This window comes from Chaetodon trifascialis, chromosome 1 (genome assembly GCF_039877785.1).
Source record: "Chaetodon trifascialis isolate fChaTrf1 chromosome 1, fChaTrf1.hap1, whole genome shotgun sequence".
NCBI lineage: Eukaryota > Metazoa > Chordata > Actinopteri > Chaetodontiformes > Chaetodontidae > Chaetodon > Chaetodon trifascialis.
The window spans coordinates 19,051,633-19,073,733 of record NC_092056.1 but is presented as its reverse complement, the minus strand read 5'-3'; the positions used below and the strand labels follow the sequence as shown (position 1 = coordinate 19,073,733).

At 43.0% G+C, this 22,101-nt stretch overlaps 2 protein-coding genes across 8 annotated transcripts; both read left to right on the top strand.

The window, feature by feature from the left end:
- Positions 1–654: 654 nt before the first annotated feature.
- On the top strand, positions 655–7,797 carry supv3l1 (SUV3-like helicase). The gene is made up of 16 exons (XM_070969348.1): positions 655–1,085; positions 1,381–1,458; positions 2,343–2,450; positions 2,527–2,641; positions 2,790–2,958; positions 3,242–3,353; positions 3,482–3,559; positions 3,679–3,770; positions 3,870–4,050; positions 4,382–4,475; positions 4,691–4,810; positions 4,900–4,999; positions 5,093–5,173; positions 5,435–5,611; positions 6,177–6,325; positions 6,468–7,797. The coding sequence occupies exons 1-16, from the start codon at positions 806–808 to the stop codon at positions 6,850–6,852; spliced, it is 2,319 nt and encodes a 772-aa protein (XP_070825449.1). The 5' UTR covers positions 655–805; the 3' UTR covers positions 6,853–7,797.
- Positions 7,798–8,190: 393 nt separating this feature from the next.
- LOC139335728 (hexokinase HKDC1-like) lies at positions 8,191–17,814 on the top strand. 7 transcript variants are annotated; one of them, XM_070969517.1, is made up of 22 exons: positions 8,191–8,253; positions 9,866–10,028; positions 10,119–10,276; positions 10,426–10,548; positions 11,063–11,158; positions 11,406–11,505; positions 12,104–12,287; positions 12,376–12,531; positions 12,648–12,881; positions 13,186–13,327; positions 13,511–13,667; positions 13,825–13,973; positions 14,157–14,276; positions 14,403–14,498; positions 15,072–15,171; positions 15,413–15,500; positions 15,649–15,652; positions 15,684–15,796; positions 16,124–16,279; positions 16,601–16,688; positions 17,337–17,482; positions 17,676–17,814. In XM_070969517.1, the coding sequence occupies exons 1-22, from the start codon at positions 8,191–8,193 to the stop codon at positions 17,812–17,814; spliced, it is 2,775 nt and encodes a 924-aa protein (XP_070825618.1). The 7 variants fall into 7 exon arrangements, with proteins under 7 accessions (XP_070825618.1, XP_070825609.1, XP_070825635.1 ...); XM_070969508.1 differs by having other exon boundaries at positions 15,413–15,453; positions 15,648–15,796; XM_070969534.1 differs by lacking the exon at positions 15,649–15,652 and having other exon boundaries at positions 15,413–15,464; positions 15,665–15,796.
- Positions 17,815–22,101: the final 4,287 nt, after the last annotated feature.

Genomic DNA, 22,101 nt, shown 5'->3' with positions numbered 1-22,101 from the left:
GTTCTTCTTCCCTTCTTTTGTTCTGCACAGTTGAAAAAAGCCTCTTGATTCTTAGTGTTCATGGTGTCCATCCTGATGCATTCGTCGACTCTGGTGAAGGATTTTACATTTCTCCACCAGAATCATGAACCTGGAAGAGTGGAGAAAGCTTTAGAGCACCATGAAGACAATCATTCAATTATCTGTAAGATAGAACTGAACAGGAAATATAACTGTACTCGTCTCCATTCTGTACATTTGTGGAAACGATACAGATGGTCTTTTCTGAGTTAGCTCAACTGAATGCACGGCACTGAATACCTTCAAATGTTGTTTTTAGTCAGTGTTCAACGCAGGAAACGTAAACACAGACGCTAAACGCCGGACATTATTTTCAGATGGTGATGCAATCATCAACGTTTCATATACGATCTTCGGATTCAGCTTTCGAGGGTTCGTGTGTTGCCTGTTTATATCTTCAACTTTTTACAACGCAGTTGTTAAAAACAAACAAAAATAATTTTCAGTCAATTAATTTATTTGACAAGGTATCATCTCATATAAGTGAGGACCGATCTCTATGTTTTGAATATTTTATTTTATGCTCAATATGAGGTCAGGCACATTTGTGGGCAGCTACATCGTGACTGGTCCTGTCCCACGTTGTGTAAGCAGGAAGAGAATCGTGTTGACCGTCCTTCGTGAAGTTGATGGTGTGTAATCTACCTGTTTAGACCTGCTGGAACAGCATGGAGCGACTTTTGCGCTAGTATTGGACGCAGCCCAAAGAAGGAACGAACACCCGGGATATAAATTACTTGCAGCGATGTCAGTCAACCGGTGTATGTATCTGTTTTCTCGGCTTCAAAGCCACATTAGCACCCGGACTGCCCGCGTCACCGCTGGCAGTTGTCATGTGTCTTCTGGGTCTGCTTTTTCACATAAACAACACCAGACTGGTTCTGTGGTTTGCACCAGAAGTGTTTCATCGAACAGCTCTTCTCAAAAACCCCTGGACACCTCTCTGTTTGTCCCCGTCTCTCTGAAGACCGACTCCCCTGTAGATGGGACTGTGGGAGCAGAGCTGACACAGCCGCTCGACAAAAGTGAGTAAATTCACCTGAGCTGGGCTCCAAACGTAAATGACCTGTACGTTTGTGGAAATGTTCTGCTCTTCAGACAATTAGATGATAATTAACTTTTTTTCCTTTTGCTATCCAAAGCTGCCTGAGATATCACATTTCTAGTGTTATGAATAAGGTGTGTGTATTTATTGCACTGTCAATTACAGACATGAAAGTCATTTTGTGTGTGTGTGTGTGTGTGTGTGTGTGTGTGTGTGTGTGTGTGTGTGTGTGTGTTTTGTGTTTTTCTCTGTGTTTTTTTTTTTTTATGATACAGGTGAAGTGCTGAAAATTATGAACCGTTTTTATAAGAGGAAAGAGATGCAGAAGCTGGCAGCAGACCAGGGCCTGGATGGTGAGAAATAATTGACCTCATTGAACAGTTATTAATACATTACAAACGTATTCGCCTCATCTGTCATCTATTATGCAGTCACCAATAATTGATTTGGAGTTGGCTTGTATATCAGTCATTGATTCACACATTCACAAAATTATTTACCAGATTATTAATTACATAAATGTAACTTGAAGACCCTTTTCTCTCTCCAAAATCCATCCATCCATTTTCTATGCCCCTTATCCCTTTCGGGGTCGCGGGGGGGCCGGAGCCTAACTCGGCTGTCTCTCTCCAAAATATCAATCAAAAATTAAAATATCCTCAGAATTACACATACATGGAGAGAGAAATATTAGGAATATAAGGCATAAAAATTAAAGCCAATGCTGATGTTTTGTCATTGTGTCATTCACGTATGATTACACTGTCAGGTCATAACGTCAGTCTGCACTGAGGGTATTTTAAGAATCTTCATTTCCCACTTGTTGTAGTCTTTGGACAGATAGATGTCATCATCAGCCAGAGGAAATTTATTCTGTTAACAGATAAACATTCACAGGACAAACTATTACTGATAAAATCTTAAACAGAAAACAAAGAGTTTCTATAAAACATGATGTTGGTCGCACGTTTAAGCCAATGAGCTCTTAGATCATCACTTGCTGCCGTCTTGCCGTCAGTGGAGAGCAGCAGTGGCTGACCCTGAAAACTGTGGAGATATCGATGCTGTCATTCAGGAGCAAAGTGGGCAAAAATACAATGATAATGATAATACTTTCATTCATTCAGCACCTTTCAAAACAAAGTTACAAAGTGTAAAGCACTTTGTAACTATAAAATGTCATATAACCAGCGAGCTTTGCGTGGTGAGCCTCATGTGTCTCTTTTTGTTTACACAGCTCGTCTATTCCACCAGGCCTTCATCAGCTTTAGGAAATTTGTCCTGGAAATGACATCACTCCCCGCTGAGCTGCACATCATTCTTAACGACATCTGCTGTGGAGCAGGTCGGTCGGTCGTTAATTGAACCAGTAGAATTGCTAAGTAAAACTTTCATTAACTTTCATTTCTTTTGTACTGCAGGCCATATAGATGACATCTACCCGTACTTCATGCGTCATGCTAAGCAAATCTTTCCTATGCTGGACTGTATGGATGACCTGAGAAAGATCTCTGACCTCAGACTCCCTGCTAACTGGTATGTGTTATTTTGTAGAGTCTGATGTCAAGTCCATGTCCAGTCAACAGTCTGGTGCCAACAGTGGTTTACACCTTTCAAGCATGTGTCATAAGTTGCACAATATTACTTTGTGGTTACAGTATTTGCACGTGTGTGTGTTCATCAGGTATCCTGAGGCTCGTGCTATCCAGAGAAAGGTGATTTTCCATGCTGGTCCCACTAACAGTGGTAAAACCTACCATGCCATCCAGCGCTACCTGGCTGCTAAGAGTGGAGTCTACTGTGGCCCCCTGAAACTACTGGCCCATGAGATCTTTGAGAAGAGCAACACCGCTGTACGTCTTCTTCTGTCATGTGTTTTGTTGAAAGGGAAACTCAATTGATTTTACACATGCGGCAGCCTCTGGGTGGGGGGCACTGCCAAGATGGCGACAGCCAGATCCACTGTCACTGAACTCTACAGAGTCTCCTCACAAACCTGTGTGTGACGTCTCAGAGACGACATCCATATTTTGTACCCCCTGTGGTTTTACACATCAGTCTTTTAGGTGTTTTGGTGTCTGTCTTTTTCATGTGCTAACGTCTTCATCTCATTGTGTCTGCCCTGTGTATTCACAGGGTGTGACATGTGACTTGGTTACTGGAGATGAGAGGACCTTCATGGACCCAGAGGGTCGAGCAGCTGGTCATGTGGCCTGCACCATTGAGATGTGCAGTGTCACCACGCCTTGTAAGGAAACATGAGATGAACAAACATTTCAATATCATTAATAAAAACCAGAAAAATCATCATTGCACGCTGTTGTTCTGTCTTGGTGTATTGATTAACAAGGTGATAGTGTTTATGTTTGTCTTTAGATGAGGTGGCTGTAATTGATGAAATTCAAATGATCAGGGATCCCTCCAGAGGCTGGGCCTGGACCAGAGCACTGCTGGGTATGATTCATTTTTGCATGTGTGCCAGATTCCTGTCTGTACCAGCGATTTTATCATCTATTTTAAGTGACGATGTGTCAAACTGCTGTACAAGATATTTTCCTTTGTGTTGTTTGCAGGTCTCTGTGCAGAAGAGATCCATGTGTGCGGGGAACCTGCAGCCATAGACTTTATCAGAGAGCTGATGTACACCACTGGAGAGGAGGTGGAGGTGAGGCTGTAATATGCAGCACAACAGGAGTAGACGAGTATCAGGAGAGCGTTTAAATCACTGTCTTTGGGAAACCACTCTTTCTCTCTCACTCTTAAGGTCCACACCTACCAGCGTTTAACTCCATTTACAGTCTTGGATGAAGCTGTGGATTCATTAAGCAACTTGAGACCAGGAGACTGTATCGTCTGCTTCAGTAAAAATGACATCTACTCCATAAGCAGACAGATTGAGGCCAGAGGACTACAATGTGCTGTGATTTATGGGAGCTTACCTCCAGGTGAGTTTGTGAGTAATGACCCAGTATGTCAGCTTGGTCTCTGCCAAGATAAAAGATAAACATGTTTGTGGCCCTCTATGAATTTCTGTTTCCATCCATGCTGGTTTATTAAGGTAAGAGGGTAGTCATGTGTGAATAAAGTCTTTGAAATCAACAAGATCTTAGCAGGCTACATTTGTTAAAGTGCTCATTGGCTTCAGTTTAAACCCAGCTTTTGTCCAAAAACACCATAAAAACGAAAGTCAGTTATTCAAATTGATTTTATTCACTCACTGTTTCAGCTGTTTGTGTGACAGAAAGAGACAAAACTCGGTTGTTGTGTGATATACAGGCACCAAAATGTCAGAGGCCAAGAAGTTCAATGACCCTGATGACCCCTGCAAGATACTGGTTGCTACAGATGCTATTGGAATGGGCCTAAACCTGTAAGTACAATCATGCACACTGTATTACTTTTTCCAATGAAAATAGTTTGAAAAGGTTAAAAAATAAAGGCCCTGACATGAACTCACTGAAATGCCGTATTTGTTGTTTTCTAAAATAAGCCCTGAGTGTGAACTCGAGCCTTCATTCTTCATGCCCCGGGTCTTTGGAGATTTCATCAAGCCATTTTTCTGCCTCTCTTCCCTCCCCTCTCCAGGAGTATAAAACGTATCATCTTCAACAGTCTGGTAAAGCCTAATGTTAATGAGAAAGGGGAGAAACAGATGGAGACCATCAGCACATCACAGGCTCTGCAGATCGCTGGCAGGGCAGGGAGGTCAGTCTCATTTTCACTTCTGTTATTAACAAATATTAGTTTCTGCCAAGTGACTGTTTAAAACAGGCCTCCTCTGCCTCCTCTCCCAGGTTCTCCTCCAAGTTTAAAGAGGGAGAAGTTACCACCATGCACAAAGATGACCTGCCAGTTCTGAAGGAGATCCTCAGCCAATCTGTGGACCCCATTGAGGTGATCATTTACACACAGACACACATTCTTAGGTGAACCCTGAAAAATCCAGCCTCACTCTGTGTGTTTGTCTCTCCTCCTCCTCTGTTTCAGACGGCAGGCCTCCATCCTACAGCAGAGCAGATAGAGATGTTTGCCTATCATCTACCTGATGCTACACTGTCGAACCTTCTTGTGAGTACAGCCATCTATTCATTCATTCTCCATACTTTAAGTATGACAGCAACAGTGTGTGATGACATTGAGCAAGAAAAGTGGGACAATATAATGTACTCGGTCTAATTCTAATAAGTGCATTAGACCGCATTGTTACGAAAGAAAGCTGTCAATGTTTGTGTAAAATCATCAGTTTGGTTTATCATGCTGTCACTGCAACCTCATCTTCTCATTCTGACAAACTTTGTGACTCCTCTCTCTGTCCGTCTCCTCCTGCAGGACATATTTGTCAGCCTCTCTCGGGTGGACGGTATGTATTTTGTCTGCAACATCGATGACTTCAAGTTTCTGGCTGATATGATTCAGCATATCCCGCTCAACTTGAGGTCGCGCTACGTCTTCTGTACTTCTCCCATCAACAAGAAGCAACCTTTTGTTTGCACCTCCTTCCTAAAGGTGAGTATAAGCAGACACGGGAAGAAGGCTTGCAGTGAAAGGAGGTAAATGGTGGGAGGTGAGGGAGGAAGGATTGATGAGCAGCAGCAGCACTGAGGAGGGAAGAAGAACTGATTCATTCATTGTACCAGCAGTGACTGGGTTCACTGGGGTCACACAGGGGTGACAAAGTGAAAAACCAAACGGCACTTTTGATCTGTGATTTCTCTACATGGAGCAGTCTGCAGTCTTGATGTCTCACTTTATGGTTATATGGCACTAATAAAACAAGGCCGCTCCATAACTGAATTATTGCCCTCAACAGTCAACCTTTGAGATTCAGGGCCACTTTCTTCTAGTATCGGTGTGTCCAAAGAAAAGTCTTTGTTGCCTGTAGAGTGGTTAGGAAGTATATGATGTAAATGCACAACAAACTATGTAATTTATACAGTAAGAATACAGTTAAAATCATTGTATTGATCTGAATGATGATACTGTGATGCTTTTCAAGGCAATGTTTCAGCATACTTCTTCTGCTGTCCTCTAGTTGCAGTTTTGTTGCACTCATTCAAATCTTCTTTGTCAGTTTGCCCGTCAGTTCAGTCGAGACGAGCCCCTGACATTTGACTGGGTCTGTCGCCATGTCAGCTGGCCCCTGGATCCACCCAAAAACATCAAAGACCTGGTGCACTTGGAAGCTGTTAATGATGTGTTGGATCTTTATCTCTGGTTAAGGTAATCACTCTTTTCACCTGTCATACTAATGGGATGGTTTTGGGCAGTTGTTTGTAATTGCATATTGGTTGTATTCCTGCGCGTGGCTCCGCTCGTCAATGCTTACCCGCTGACGTTGCTGTCGATCTCTCTGTCTCTGCAGCTACCGATTCATGGACATGTTTCCAGACACGGCCTTGGTTCGACAAATCCAGAAGGAACTCGATGACATCATCCAACAGGGCGTCCGAAATATCACCCGTCTCATCAGAGCCACCGACCCAGCCATCACTGACCCCCTGCAGACACAGGGCAGCGGGCGCGGTAATACTGGAAATGCCAGCAGCAGAGGTCAAAGGGGACAAAGAGGCTCAGCGGAGGTCAGCTCTCTGGCCAGTCGCCTGGTGAGAGACGGGCTGCTGACTCCTGATTTGCTCCGGCAGCTGCAGAGGGAGTGGTCTAAAGTTCAAAAGCAATCCACCAATTTGAGCAGAGACGATATGGAACATCACAGCAATAACAGCAAAGGGAAAAGGAAAAAGAAGTAATGACGAAAAAAGACTTAAGTGCTGGCTGTTGTACACCATCAATGCTGCTCCCATGGAGATGAATAGCTGGGACTTGCACCAACAGGTCGAGCCTCGATAACATCTGGTGGTTTGTTTGAACTTAATAGGGAGAAGTAGCAGCTAAATGGGATCTACGTACCTATCAAGCACTGACAGTATCATAGCAAACATTCAGCTAAAGCTAAAATCAAAACACCAAAACAGAACTTTTGGAAAAAATCAGGTGAGATTCAGCTTAGATTTACACCATAAAACTGTGTTAGTAAAGGCTTGTCATGTGTTTTACTCTTACACCGTGTTAAAAGCTCACATTGTTTTCTGTACAATCTCAAACTAGTGCTAGAAAGTGATTCTAGTTAATAAACTAGAATAAACTTCCTTCCTGTGAACTTCTGGCTGCTCTCTTAGCCCGATGAAGGGTCCTACTGTAGGTACCTATGAGAGGTTTCCACATTTCTGTGTGAGCGTAAAATGACTGACACTTAGAATCTGAAAGCTGTCTTCTTGTTACGTGTAAAATTCTCAACAGCAAACTGACCACACACGTCTGCCAGTCCTGCCTGAGCTACCGCTGGTCTTCAGTTCAAACCTGCAAACTGAAAAGTGACATGGTTCACCAGTGTTTCAGCAGAGACTCGCTCTGTCATAAATGCTGCTTTAGAAGCGTTGTGATCAGGAAACACTTTGAATCGCTCTGAGTGTCTCACAGGTCTGGAATCAGTTTGCTTTCATTTTGCTCAGTACAGTCCAATGTAAAACCTCCCAGCATGTTTGGATTCTTGTAGAAACTGTAGTTTCTGTAATGAGAAACTGAACTGAGCGCAGCCCTGTTAGTGTCTGTATACAGATGAGATGCCATATTTTTTCGTATGTGTATAATTAAAGTGATGACATTAGTCAATTAAAATTCTGCTGTTTTAACTCTTGATTTTTTTCATGTTTATACTGAAATGTGCAGCTCACTCCAGGGAGTATCAAAATATTGCCTTGAGCATCTTGAGCATGAATTGCTAATATTTTGGTGATATGAGATGGCTGCAGAACTTTGGCTAAGGTATTGTGCAGCTCACAAGAGACGCGAAATGAAACTAAAAAGAAGCTCAGTGAGACAGTGGGCAGTGAGACAGCGATTGCAGGACATGATGGGAGAGAAGGGTTTGGCTTGTTAATCATTGAGAGCAGAGGTTGGTCTCTGTTCAGTGGACTCAGAGTGGGACAGGAGACACAAACAGACCACTTTCTGCCCTGAGAGAGGACACAAACTCATCAACAAACCCACTGGAAGAGTTTTCATGGTGGTGTGTGTCCTACATCAAGATGTTGGCTGTTCATCTTGTTTCCTTCTTTTTCTCCAAACTCCAGGAGGACCCCACAAAGAAGGTGAGAGCAGCTCGACAGCGTTAATGAAACACAGCTTAATACTACGTTTGTTCCAGTGGCACTCATTCTCAGCATGTAAGAAACTGGAATGAGAATGCTTTCCTGATTGAGGGAACATGTAACGAATATGACCTGCAACAGTTGCACTGGAAAAATCAGAGCAGTAAAATCTATGTCCTCGCTTTATGTGATGTTTGCTGTAAAAGATTGTCTCACTCATCGCTCTGACGGGCAAAGACAAATCTGGATATTTGTATGCAGTACTTGACCTCCTTGGTTTTACAGAAGTGCTCACAACTACCTATCTAAATTTGAAAGATAAGGCAAGAGGCAGTGCTATAATAAGAAGGTCAAGGTGCCATCATTATACATTACCGTGTCACCATTTTTCTTTTCCTGAGCAATGATTAACATCTCTGGCAGTGTCACTACTCTCTTAATGCAGATGGGATCAACACACACTCTCTGAGGAACTAACTATTGACTCTCCCATAAGGGACACTGTACTCACACTTAAACACAAATACAGTCACACCCAGCAGGTGCACAGCTGAAGGGACCTTGTCCCCTGAACATGTTGCCACAGGGATAATTTAGCATGCAGGGTGGGACTGAGCACGGGAAGACTTTTTCTTACATTATGTTTATGGTTTCCTGCTGTCAAATGTTTTATTTCCAAAGCACCCACCCACTGTAAACGACCCTCCCATGATGAAGCAACGTCACCATAAAATGGCTTTTAATTCAAGCCAGTTTGGACACTTACACAAGTTTCTAATGCAAGCAGGAAATGTGAGGAAAGCACGTACTGCTGCACACTTCGTGGAAGTTTAAATGTTTGACACAGATTAGCTTTCAGGATAAAATAGCATTACATAATCCTCAGTTAAATATATTCGACTTTAGATTATAGTATTTTATATCGTAATGAGGAAATCCAAAAATAAATGAATGAAAATACAAACTTGATTCTAAAAAAGTCAGGAAGCTGTCTAAAACATAAATAAAAACAGAATTCAATCATTTACAAATGATCTGTGTATACTGACAACAGTTTTATAAAGTGTTCCTGAGCTCATGTATTAATCTCCTTTATCCAATCATGTGTTCACAAAGAGGTGAACCTCGCTCCATCCTTGCTTGTGAATGACTGAGCCTTTCCAGGATGCTCCTTCATACCCAATCATGATGCTATCACCTGTTACCAATCAACCTGTTTACCTGTGGAATCTTCCAAACAGGTGTTTTTGGAGCATTCCACAACTTTCCCAGTCTTTGGTTTGTTTGAAGCATGTTGCTCGCATCAAATTCAGTATAAGCATATATTTTTTTAAAAAATATATTCAGTCAATTGTTTGGTTAAACATTAAATATGTTGTTTTTATACTGTTTTCACTTGAATATATGCCTAAAAAAGCCTCTTTCGATGTAAAGGATGGAAGGAATGGTCTTGAGAAAGATGAGACAAAGGGATTTACACTCACTATCTCCTCTCTCCTCTTCTCTGTCTTTTTCCTCTCCTGTAAGTCCAGTCGGTGGGAAATAATTCAACACGGTTCATTTATCTTTCCCTCTGTGTTTGCTCTCTGTCTCCCCTCTCGTGTGTTTTTAGGTGGACAGGTTCCTGTACGCCATGCGTCTGCACGACGACCAGCTAAAAGACATCTCGGCTCGTTTCCAGGCTGAAATAAAGAAGGGCCTTTCATCGGAAAGTAACGCAGCAGCAACTGTGAAGATGCTGCCGACACACGTCCGCTCCACCCCTGATGGAAAAGGTTACTCACATTTTCACACTTTCTGTGGAGCAACATATCACACATACATAAAGCACAGCACAGATGGTACTGTATATTTCTCTCCTGCAGAGAAAGGGCAGTTTCTGGCGTTGGATCTTGGAGGATCCAAGTTTAAGGTGCTACAAGTGAAAGTGAGAGAGGGCATGGGGATTAGGAGAGGAGGAGTGGAGCTGGAGGAGAAGACCTACCCGATACCTAAGGAGCTACTCGTTGGGAGAGGAACAGAGGTATGGAAGAGAGTGTGAGGAACAGTGAAAAGCAGAAGATCAACAGGAAGTGGAATTGTGGAGGGATCAGAAAAGACATGTAGGCGCAACATGAATTCTCCACCTTCTCCTTCACTGTCTATCTCTCTTCTCTCCCTCTCTGTCTGCAGCTATTTGACCATGTGTCCAAGTCTCTGAAAGACTTCATGCATGTGAGGAACATCAGTTTGGAGAAGAAACATCCTCTGGCCTTCACTTTCTCTTTCCCCTGTGATCACTCCTCATTGGATCAGGTAATGACACTCTTCATCCATCTGGTTTTCATGGCCTGCACCCGTCATTGCCTGTAGATTTTCACTCATGCAGCTCATGGTTAGCCAAGGTAGGTGGAATCAAGGGCAACTGGACTTGATTGTCGTGACGTGGAAACATTTTGCCTCTCTCTTGTGTTTGGGTGCGCAGTCTTTTTTGGTTGGAGCATTACTTGGATCTTGTGGCTGTTCTCACAAAGGTCCAGTTAGGGTGTCCACAAGCTTCACATGTATCACTCAAATGTTTGTGCTCCCTCCCTTGGGCTTGGGCACTTGTTGGTACACTATCAGCTTGATGTTGGAGGGTTCTGTGTGGCTTTCCTCTGTACTCTGATGTGGGACTCCTGTCCTCTTCAGTGTGCCCTAAAAGGCCCCAGTTGTTGTTCAGAGCTCTGCCTTCTGCTTGGAAGTTGCCGTAGATTCGACCCTTCCTGGATGCACTTGCTGTATATGTCAATCCGTATATGTTCTAAATGTTTTCCTTCTTTCTCTGCAGGGATTATTGTTAAACTGGAGTAAGAACTATCGAGTTCGAGGCCTTCAGGGCAAAGATGTTGTCCAGACCCTCAGAGACTCTATTGACAGAAGTGGGGTAGGATGCCCGAATTCACTACATTATACATAAGCTATGACTTTACCTGACCCACAAACTATTCTTCATTTACAGCATCAGACAGGCCTGTAAACTTAAAGGTACTCATCCTAGACATGTAACTGATGCCTCTATATTAAGAAACTTTTGTCATCACTTACAGCTGACTGCACGTCTGACACCCTTTCAGTACACAGACTGTACATTACTTTAACCTTATATCTTAACTCACTGACTCCCTCTGTAGGATATGAACATAGAGGTGTTAGCCATGGTTAATGACACCGTAGCGACCATGATGACCTGCGGCTTTGACGACAACTTCTGTGAAGTAGGACTCATTATTGGTGAGTATGGTCATCTTTAGAGCTCATCAGATTCACACAGTTCCCTGTATCTGTTTGAGGCAGCAGGCAACTGAAGCTGTAAACTCCTTCACAGCTCATAGATCACAGTGTTTTTAAATGTGTGTATGCATCTGTGTGTGCTCTCTGTTATGTTGCCTGTACATGTGTTATACAGCAGGTGGACAAAATGACAAAAGACAACAGACTCAGATAGTGAAATAAAATTGAACTTAGACTTTCCCAAACATCATAAAAGTTTAAATATACTTCAGCGTGAAATTAACATATTTCGGTGAAATGAGGTGAAATAATGCTGTTTCAAAAAGTCGCAGTCCACCTTCATTTTAAACTGCTGCTCCCTCTAGTGGTTCACTTGCTCAGTGCGTGTGTGTGAGGGAGTGTGTGTGTGTTGTGTGCAGTTCAAGGAAAGGACTTGGGAAAAGTGTTCAGTTAGATAAGAATTAAACTTCATTTTAAAGTTAGTTTAGGTTTAATAAGGTCTTGTCATTATTTAAAGGCAGAGAGTTGATGTAACTAGTGAACTCTCTTTTAACAGCATAGATGATCACATGGATATCCTGTATGTTTGTGTGTTTAGGTACTGGCACCAATGCGTGCTACATGGAGGCACTGTGTCACATTGACCTGGTGGAGGGAGACGAGGGCAGGATGTGTGTGAACACTGAGTGGGGGGCCTTTGGAGACGATGGAGCTCTGAATGAGTTCATCACTGAGTTTGACAGGGATGTTGACGCTGCCTCCAACAACCCTGGAAAACAAATGTGAGGAAAGCAGCTGATCCAACATGATATGTCGCAGCATGTATGACACGACATCAACATCTCTGTGTTCCCACACTTGTTTCTGTAGCTTTGAGAAGATGATCAGCGGGATGTATCTGGGTGAGTTAGTGAGGCTGGTCGTGCTAAAGATGGCTAAACTTGGACTGCTGTTTGATGGACGTGTGTCTGATGCCCTGAGGACTAAAGGGAAGATAACCACTGCACATGTAGCAGCCATGGAGCAGTAAGTTGTCTGTCTGTCTGTCTGTCTGTCTGTCTGTCTGTCTGTCTGTCTGTCTGTCTGTCTGTCTGTCTGTCTGTGTAAGAACAAATGACATTTTACGTGTCTGTTAATTTTAGGTACAAAGATGGTCTGAAGAACACCAAAGACATTCTCATGGAGCTTGATTTGTCCCCATCATCTGACGACTGTGTTGCTGTTCAACATGTCAGCACCATAGTGTCCTTCAGGTCCTCAAATCTGGTGGCTGCAGGACTGGCAGCCATCCTGAGTCGCATTAAGCAAAACCGGAATTTGAGGACCTTAAGGATCACTGTGGGTGTGGATGGAACTGTATACAAGACACACCCACAGTAAGTCATCATGGAAACATTCACTAAAACTCATATGCACATGCCAGCTGTGCGCATCATACATATGTACAATATAATTCCAGCCCATCTATTGTATAATAATATAGGTCAATGCACAGTCTAACAACATATTTGTATTTTGAACTCTCATTCTGACTGGTCACATTGTTATGACCACATTTACAGACATATGGATTCTTATTTGTTAACACTGTGCCAGACTTCAACACTGGGAAACTACAATAGTAGTGTTGTTGCAGCTGATTACAGAAAGAGATTAAACATTAACATCCGGCCATGTCAGGTACCCAAAACGTCTCCATAAAGTCGTGCGCCGGCTGCTTCCTGAGTGCCATGTCAGATTTGTCCTCTCAGACAGCGGCAGCAGCAAAGGAGCTGCCCTGGTGACAGCAGTCGCCCAACGGCTGGCGTCACAAAGGAAAAAGGTTAGGATGCTGTGTGTGTGTGTGTGTGTGTGTGTGTGTGTGTGTGTGTGTGTGTGTGTGTGTGTGTGTGTGTGTGTGTGTGTGTGTGTGTGTGTGTGTGTGTGTGTGCTGTATGTAGTATGTGTCTTCACAAGAGTGTCCTTATGAATGCTACCATATCTGATAGTCGCACTTGTACTCCAGGTGGATGAGGCGCTGTCCCCCCTCAGACTGAACCAAGAGCAGCTTCAGCTTGTCAAGGCCAGGATGAGGGCCGGCCTGGAGACAGGGCTGAAGACTAAAGGCTCCTCTGCCATCAAGATGCTGCCTTCTTTTGTGTACCGCACGCCTGATGGCACAGGTTAAAAACACACAATGAACAAACTCTTTGTGAAAAAGAACGTTTTTAAAAGTTGTTTCAAAGTTGTTTTTTAATTACCCAGGAGAGGATGAATCAACTGAACTGAATTATCTTAAAACTGATGATCAGTACGTTATTTTCGTGTGTGTTTTTCCAGAGCGTGGAAAGTATCTTGCTTTGGATCTGGGAGGAACGAACTTCAGAGCGTTGCTGGTGAACTTTAAAAAAGGTCTGCAACAGAACTCACGAGTTTACCATAAGATCTACGCCATACCGCTGGAGATCATGCAGGGAACTGGAGAAGAGGTAGGACATTTCTGTTGGACTGTAGCACTGAATAATCCAGACAGAAAGACGAAATGGACTGATGATGAGTTAATAAGCAAATTTTTTCTGAGCAAAGAAGCTACAGCATGAATTGTTGTCTAACCATACTTGACAGTTTTCCATTAAAAACGTTTCTTTCTCCGTCTCTCTGTCTGCTGCTAGTTGTTTGACCATATAGCGCAGTGCGTTAGTGACTTCCTGGACTACATGGGGATGAAGAAGGCTCGTCTTCCTGCAGGCTTCACCTTCTCTTTCCCCTGCGAGCAGACAGCTCTTGACACGGTAAGTGTGGACAGCAGAGTGTGGGTCTTTGGCCTGAATTCACTTTATGTTAGTTTATTTTTCTACAACCACGGAAAGCTCAAATGTAAGTTTTGTGACCTTTTTCAACCGTTGTTTGTTCTTTAGGGCACATTGGTGAGCTGGACCAAAGGCTACAAGGCCACAGACTGTGAAGGACATGATATTGTTAACATGCTGAGGGAGGCCATCAAGAGACGCAACGTGAGTCAGAACACAGCAGTTTTGTCACATGAGGTGAAAGAATAATGCTTCAGTCTTAATAAACTTCCTTTTGTACTTCAGTGCAGCAGAACCACACCAGCGTTGCTTCTCCTAACTTGACTTCACCATTAACAAAGATTTTATCCAAACATTTATTTGAACATTGACGAATTCGTGCTCAATCCTCTTCCTTCCTTTTTCAATAGCCACAAAAAAAAGTGTTTAATAAAAATGTCAGTTCTATCCACTAGTAACTGCGTTGTCTCCCTCTATCCAGGAGTATCTTTTCAGCTTTCACACATGGCCAGTGTCACACCAACACAGTTCACTAGCATGTTTTTTTTGTTTGTTTTTTTTTGGAGATACACAAAATTGTTTCACCTCAAAATGAATGTAAATTGTAATGAAAAATGATTGGATGCATGTGTGTGTGTGTGTGTGTGTGTGTGTGTGTGTGCGTGCGTGCGTGCGTGCGTGCGTGCGTGCGTGCGTGCGTGTGTGTGTGTGTTGTGTGTGTGTGTGTGTGTGTGTGTGTGTGTGTGTGTGTGTGTGTGTGTGTGTGTGTGTCTGTAGGAGTTTGACTTGGACATAGTGGCACTTGTCAATGACACCGTTGGGACCATGATGAGCTGTGCCTATGAGGACCCTCGGTGTGAAATTGGACTGATTGCTGGTATGTGACCTTCAGGTCAAAGTGATGACATTTTGGCTAGTTGTGCCTTTTTAGGCTGAAGTCTTTGTATTCAACTTAAGGCTGGAATTATGTTTAAGGTTGGGGTCATCCTTGTAGTTATGATGGTTAACTTTAAGATTTGGGGCTAACACTCAAAACAGGGTCCTCAGGGTCCGCACATTGGATTTTATCTCTAAACACAAGCTACTGAGTTTGACAAGCAGTACTTATTTTTTCACAGGAACTGGCACTAACGTTTGTTACATGGAGGACCTGAAGAACATTAAGAAGACTGAACAAAAGATTGGAAATATAGAAAGAGAAGAGGGGTCACCTGAAAGAGAGGAGAATGAGGTAGAAGACGTTTTTTAAAATGCTCAGTGTTTACTTCTATAATTATAATTATGATTAATCTTTCATTGATATATATTTAACCCCTCATTTGTTTCTGTTCACTGCAGAATGGTGCAACTAAAGTAGAGCAGAAGGAGGGAGATGCTGAGATACCAAAGATGTGTATAAACACAGAGTGGGGAGGTCTGGGTGACGATGGCTCTCTGGATGAAATCATCACACCTTATGACCACGAGGTGAACCAAAACTCAATCAACCCTGGAAAACAAAGGTTAGAAGCACTCACCGTGTGTGTGTGTGTGTGTGTGTGTGTGTGTGTGTGTGTGTGTGTGTGTGTGTGTGTGTGTGTGTGTGTGTGTGTGTGTGTGTGTGTGTGTGTGTGTGTGTGTGTGTCTTTGCGTACATAAGCAGATATTTTCATACCTGTACATGAGTTTTTAAAGTTTGCTTTAATCATGTGGTTGTGTGCTCATGTGTTTAGGCTACATGTTGCCTTACAAACCTTTATGCTCATGTATGTGCCTCAGGCTCCTGTAACTTGATCAGATGCTCACACAGTCTCAGTGGATCTAACAGATGAAGAAATGTGTGCGTGCAGGTTTGAAAAGCTGACCAGTGGGATGTATTTAGGGGAAGTTGTCCGTCAGGTATTGCTGGATTTAACCAGAGAAGGTTTGCTGTTCAGAGGACACGTCACTGAAGCTTTAAAAACACCTGGAATTTTCGAAACCAAGTACCTGTCACAAATTGAAAGGTAGGCGAAACTCTTTGTGTGTGTGTTTGTGTTTCCATCATTTCTGGGGACATTACATAGAGTTACATTCATTTCCTGGAGACTTGCCTTAATCATAACCATAACCACCACTTGCCTATCACCAACCATAACCTAAACCGTAACCTAAGTCTTCACCCTAAAATTTAACGAGTTACATCATGGGGACAATGTGACTATTTAACAGATTTATGTACCCCCAATGTGAGGAATACGTGGCCAAACACACGCATTTTTAAGTGTGACAGTGGATGTGTGGCTGTATTTCATTGTAATGTGTGTAATTGCGTTGTCTCCCTCTAGTGACCGCCTGGCTCTACTGCAGGTCAGAGCTATTCTCCAGCAGCTGGGCCTCGACAGCAACTGTGACGACAGCATCATCGTCAAAGAGGTAGAGGACAGAAAATGCTGCACAGGACAAGCACAGATATTTTAACTGAAACATGTAACTGAAAGGCAATTTCCTCTCCTGGGGATCAATAAATGTATTCTGATTCTGGTTCTGATTTAAGCAATTGTTTTTGATAATGTGTAAATCAATAAAGGCCAATGATATACACACTGTATGGGACCACGTCATTGCAGGAAAAACACAAGTGCAATTGCTAACAGTAGTGTGGAAATTTCCTCATGAAGCCGTGTTGATGATCCAGGCCCTGGAACTGGCTGAATGCAATGCAGCCATCATTAATGTTACACATTATGATAGTTATAACATCTGCCTTTATCAATCTATTAGCAAATTACAGAGAACATATGGATGGCGATGTAACTCAAAAGTAGGCATTTAGATGTATTATAGCTCAATTCTGCAACCCTTTGGCCTATTTCTAGTCTCAAATGCCAGAGAGAGGTTAAGAGTTTAGATTTTGAAACAGCACAATGCCCAGAAAGTCATGTTCTCTGTTGCAACCTCGCTCTGGGATTCAGATTCTTTCCACCGGTTTGAGCAGTGATATGATTTTTTTCTGGCTCTGCAAACTGTGGCACCAACAGTCTGTCTGTGTTGCAATGATGATAATGCTTCTCATTGTTACAGGTATGTGGAGTGGTGTCACGTCGTGCAGCTCAGCTGTGTGGGGCAGGAATGGCGGCCTTGGTCGATAAGATCAGAGAGAACCGAGGACTGGACCATCTGAACATCACTGTAGGGGTGGACGGGGCACTCTATAAACTACATCCACAGTGAGTTATTTTTATTTTCTAATCGCTGTAGTTTGGAGTGAAACTACTGCAAAGGTACTCAAAAAGGACTCGATTTAATGTTATTGGTAACTGGATTTAAGAGCTGCTTTTCTTATTTTACCCTCTATTTTGCTCCTTCATCTTGCTTTATACAATTTCAACATTTTTGTCTACTGCTGCTGCTTCTTTCTAGTTTCTCTCAAGTCCTTCAAGAGACTGCCAGAGTTTTGGCTCCTCAGTGTCACGTGACTTTCCTGCTATCAGAAGAAGGCAGCGGGAAAGGTGCTGCCCTCATCAGTGCTGTGGCCAGACAGAGGCATGGCCAAAAATGATGAGCCCCCCCACTTCCTAATTTGGAATACCCAATCCCTCAACACTGATGTTCTTGTCGCTACAAGTGTCCTCTGTTGACCTGCAGACCACCATGTGTCGCCTCAGATATAAATGGAGTCACCATCATCTTCTTTTCACCTGACAGTGAGGAGCAGCACCTGAAGGGAATATCATAAGAGGTTTCCCACCTATGAACACATGCATGTGTGTGACTGCTGTCTGGGATTAACTTCTGGTTCCTAATAACAACTGAGCTGGATTCTAATTAATGGATTATTACAAAATGACAACAAAGCTTGTCAACCCAAGAAAAGCCTTTCTTTTATCATTGGCTCTGTATTTGAGATGACTTTCTAAATTTTAATATAAATGTATGACTGGCCTTGCAAAACTATTTGTTTCTTGAGAGGTTGAAACTAAAACCCTCTACTTTCTGTCATTGCTGACTCAGATGTGAGAACACCCACGGCTGCTCCATCACATGCCGGCGTTAGCCATGCACTGATTAGACTCTCTGCTTCTGATAGGAGCAGGTGGTTTTGGAAAAGAAAGAATGCTCATATCAAAAATCCCACCCTGCAAACTACACAGGATTTGCACTTCATGTGAGATCAAACAAGAAGGATACAGGATGCAGTGAAAATGTGACTGTACCGTGCACACAGTATGATGTGATTCTGTGAAGATAAGGACTGAATATTCTCGTCCCTTCTGCTCAAACATTCACCCACGCTGCCTCCGTACAGCGTGTTCCCACTGCAGTTTGTGTTAATAATGTTTTTTTGTACAATATTTACCAAAGAGTTATCAGCAACGGATACAAGTATCTCGATATCCTAATCATAAAAGATAAAAACTTCACATTTGTTCTTCTTTATCGTTGTTGGTGTGTTCATGATTTGATCAGCAAGTTCTTCAGTTCTTAATAGTATTTCAGATCAGTTGAAGGTGTGTGTGTGTGTGTGTGTGTGTGTGTGTGTGTGTGTGTGTGTGTGTGTGTGTGTGTGTGTATCTGTCTCAGTATTGATGAAGGGCAGGAGGAGGACTGGAATGCTGCTGACCACACTTCTCAACAATAAAAACAACCAGCGCTCTGTTCTGTCATTCTGGACTGACTCTCTGTCCTTGTGATCGTCAGTCTGTCTCTTCTCTCTCTGTGTCTGTCTGTACATCTGTGCCATTTTGGTCATCCTGTCTCTCTGCTTTATCTGTCTTGCTGGATCCTTGCCCTTCGCCTGTGTCTTAATCTGTTTGTCTGCACGATAATAGCTGGAATAACAGCAAAGGCAGAGACGTGGACCTCAAAGTTTCAGACATTTGAACGATGATGGAGGGTTTTAGTGTTGTATGTCTTTGTGAATGTGATGATTGGACTTTTTATGACTCCTTTTAGCCAAAAATTACAATTAGTCCTTGTGTTTACAAACTGCATTATAAGACTGAACTAGTGATTTGACAGTACTGTAATGGGAATGAGCAGTGCAATGATCAGTGTATTTATGCTAATCCATACATGACAGATTAGATGATGTGTTGAAGATGAAGGCAGGCAGACAGCAGCAGAGCACAGGTAATACAGAAAATGATGTGTAGCAAAAGTAAAGCCTCAAGAAAGAAAGAGTGGAGGAAGGGAGCAAATTAGAAAGGACTAAAGAAAGAAGGAAGGGGGTGTATTGAGGAAGGCTATGTGCTAATAGGAGTGAAACAGTAGGTAATCTGTCAGGGATTAACATGTTAGAATGCTACCAGATGACGGTTACGTCACGCACGCACACACACACAAAACACACACACACAGAGCACGGTAATCCCACACTGTCCTAGTAGTGACCTAGTAGCTTCACAGTTAAACCACACATTAACTGACTGTGCAGCTTCAGTGCAGCATCGCACACAAACACAGCTGGGCTGCTGATTCTGCATCTTGTGCGGCACCCTGGAGTGACTGATACAGAAGCTGCCGTTCTGCCATTCTTGTCCTCTGTTTCCTGTATGTCGCTTTCTATGTCCTTTCACCCTACACCAGCTTCCTCCTCTCTGTTGAACACCTTTACAGCACATCCCTTTTCTTCATTTGACGTTTTAATTTGGTCTGAATAACCTCAAATACCCCTCACATCTTTCAGTCTTCCTGAATGGACATTCCTCAGGGAGCAAGGTGTGTGAGGCTTGTTATACATTCACTTTCGCCGTGTGTGTGTGTGACTGTGTGTGTGTGTGACTGTGTGTGTGTGTGTGACTGTGTGTGTGTGTGTGTGTGTGAGTGTGTGTGTTCAAGTCTCTGTGAGTATGTGGGTGTGCGTCTTTGTCTTCCCTGTAAACCAACAATAAGAGCTTTGACAGACACACATGCAAACACAAATGGAAATGGTCAACTGTAGATGGGCAGACATCCAGACGCTAGTTGCAGGGCCTACAAAGGGACGAGCTCTCTGGCCTTTCTGTAGGATTTTGTCGTGTGTTTTCAACATACAGTAGTTTTCAGGGAGCACAGGCTTTCATTTTATTTCATACGATGAATAGAAGCCTGAAGCCCGGATGGGAACCTCTATTTGGAGTGGACAGTGGAAAAATGAGATACCACAATGCCCCAAAACGTGGTGATAACTGTCGGATGCCAGCTCCGCTTGATCATGGGAAAACTTTAACCATGAAGGTAATTTAATCGTCCGGGCAGTATAATAATCTGGAGGAGCTCTTGAAAATACTGTGTGCTGTCATGTAACATCGAGCTGCAGAGACTGGTCAAACATTTTGGCAGCTGGTTTCCTGTAGTGTGTTGTGCTAGTGGTTAACTGTGTCAGCCTGAAGCAGGAGCAGGGTGGACACATGCGAACAGGTAGCTGATTGTTGTTGATTCATTTTGGTTCAACTTAGTTTCTAAAACGTTTTTCAGCATTGCAGAAACCAAAAGGATGTCAGTCTGGTCAGTTTGACGTGATATGGATAAAGTTCCCGCCTTGACTATATCTGACAGTGTTTCTCCATAAAGCAACATGCAAATGGTGTTTAGTCAAACTCAAGGACAAATATGATTAATACTTGATGAAGTATGTGGGAAAATGCACTGTGGGAAAATGTACCAATAACATGATAAGAGAAACTGTTTAATACTTTGAGGCATCAGCCTCAGCAGACCTGGAGTCAATGTAGCCAAGCCAGTTTCTGTCTCAGTGCTGCTCGCTGCACACATGAATGCAACAAGTCCAGGCAGGTTGGCAGGGAGGGAGAAATCACAAGCAGAATGGACAGATGGGTACAATGACAAGAAAAACAAAATCACACCATTAAAACTCAGTGGGACTTCTGGAATTCATGTATTAATTAAAACATCACAGATGGTGTTGTGTGAAAGAGCCTGAGCAGGGAGTTTCTAATGAGCAGATTCAGCGTTCTGTGCTGTATTCTGTCACACAAAACAGAAATATCATGAAAATATGCACTAGAGGAGGCACTGTCCACTTTCAGCACTGGACGCTGTGACGTGTTGGAGTTCAGGAGTGAACTGAATTTTCCAAAATGAATTCAGAAGTCAATTACAAAGGATGGTCTGAATAAACCATGTGGGAGGACACTTCAGCAGGGTTCAAGCTGGTCCTGGCTGCTCACTTTGCCATACCACTTTTTAGATAAAGTATTAAGGTGGAATTAACTCTGCAGCCCACGTATTGAGTGTTTAAGGGATTACAGTCCCTCTGTGTCTGTGGTTGTCCAGACAACACACAGCTGCTGCTGTTGTTGTTGTTGTGGTGATGATGTCACGTCTGTCTGAAAGGACGGCGGAGTCAGACTGGCTGAGGGGCCGGCTCTCAGGATGGTGGAGTGAGTGAGTGAGTGAGTGAGTGAGTGAGTGAGTGAGTGAGTGAGTGAGTGAGTGAGTGAGTGAGTGAGTGAGTGAGTGAGTGAGTGGCTTTGTTTCCACATGAATTATAGAAAGGCCAGTGGAGTGGATTTTGGATTACTCTTCACTATTTAGAGGTAAAAAAGACGAATGAAAAGAAGTCTACACACATTGATCTCTCTTACAAACATCTAGTTTACCGTCTAAGCCTTCAGTCACACTGACCAACACTGGCTCTCACATGCAGGGAGGCAGCTCATACATTTTAAATTAAAAGGTATTAAGATTTCAGGAAACCCAACAATCAGAGACATAACAGGTGTAAACCGGAACATGTCCAAATACAAAAACCAAGTTAAGATCCATACACAATTTAAAGCACAGAGCTGTGATAAATAATTGGATCCACTGGGAAACAACAAGGGCACTGCAGAGCAACAGAGAA

Bases quoted from the DNA above. Each gene is read 5' to 3' on its own strand.
- supv3l1 (XM_070969348.1), top strand. From the start codon at position 806: ATGTCAGTCAACCGGTGTATGTATCTGTTTTCTCGGCTTCAAAGCCAC. The intron at 1,459-2,342 runs GTGAGAAATAAT...TTGTTTACACAG, and splicing joins AGCAGACCAGGGCCTGGATG to CTCGTCTATTCCACCAGGCC. The intron at 3,771-3,869 runs GTGAGGCTGTAA...CTCACTCTTAAG, and splicing joins CCACTGGAGAGGAGGTGGAG to GTCCACACCTACCAGCGTTT.
- LOC139335728 (XM_070969492.1), top strand. From the start codon at position 8,191: ATGTTGGCTGTTCATCTTGTTTCCTTCTTTTTCTCCAAACTCCAGGAG. The intron at 12,532-12,647 runs GTAAGTTGTCTG...TGTTAATTTTAG, and splicing joins CATGTAGCAGCCATGGAGCA to GTACAAAGATGGTCTGAAGA. The intron at 14,277-14,402 runs GTAAGTGTGGAC...TTTGTTCTTTAG, and splicing joins AGCAGACAGCTCTTGACACG to GGCACATTGGTGAGCTGGAC.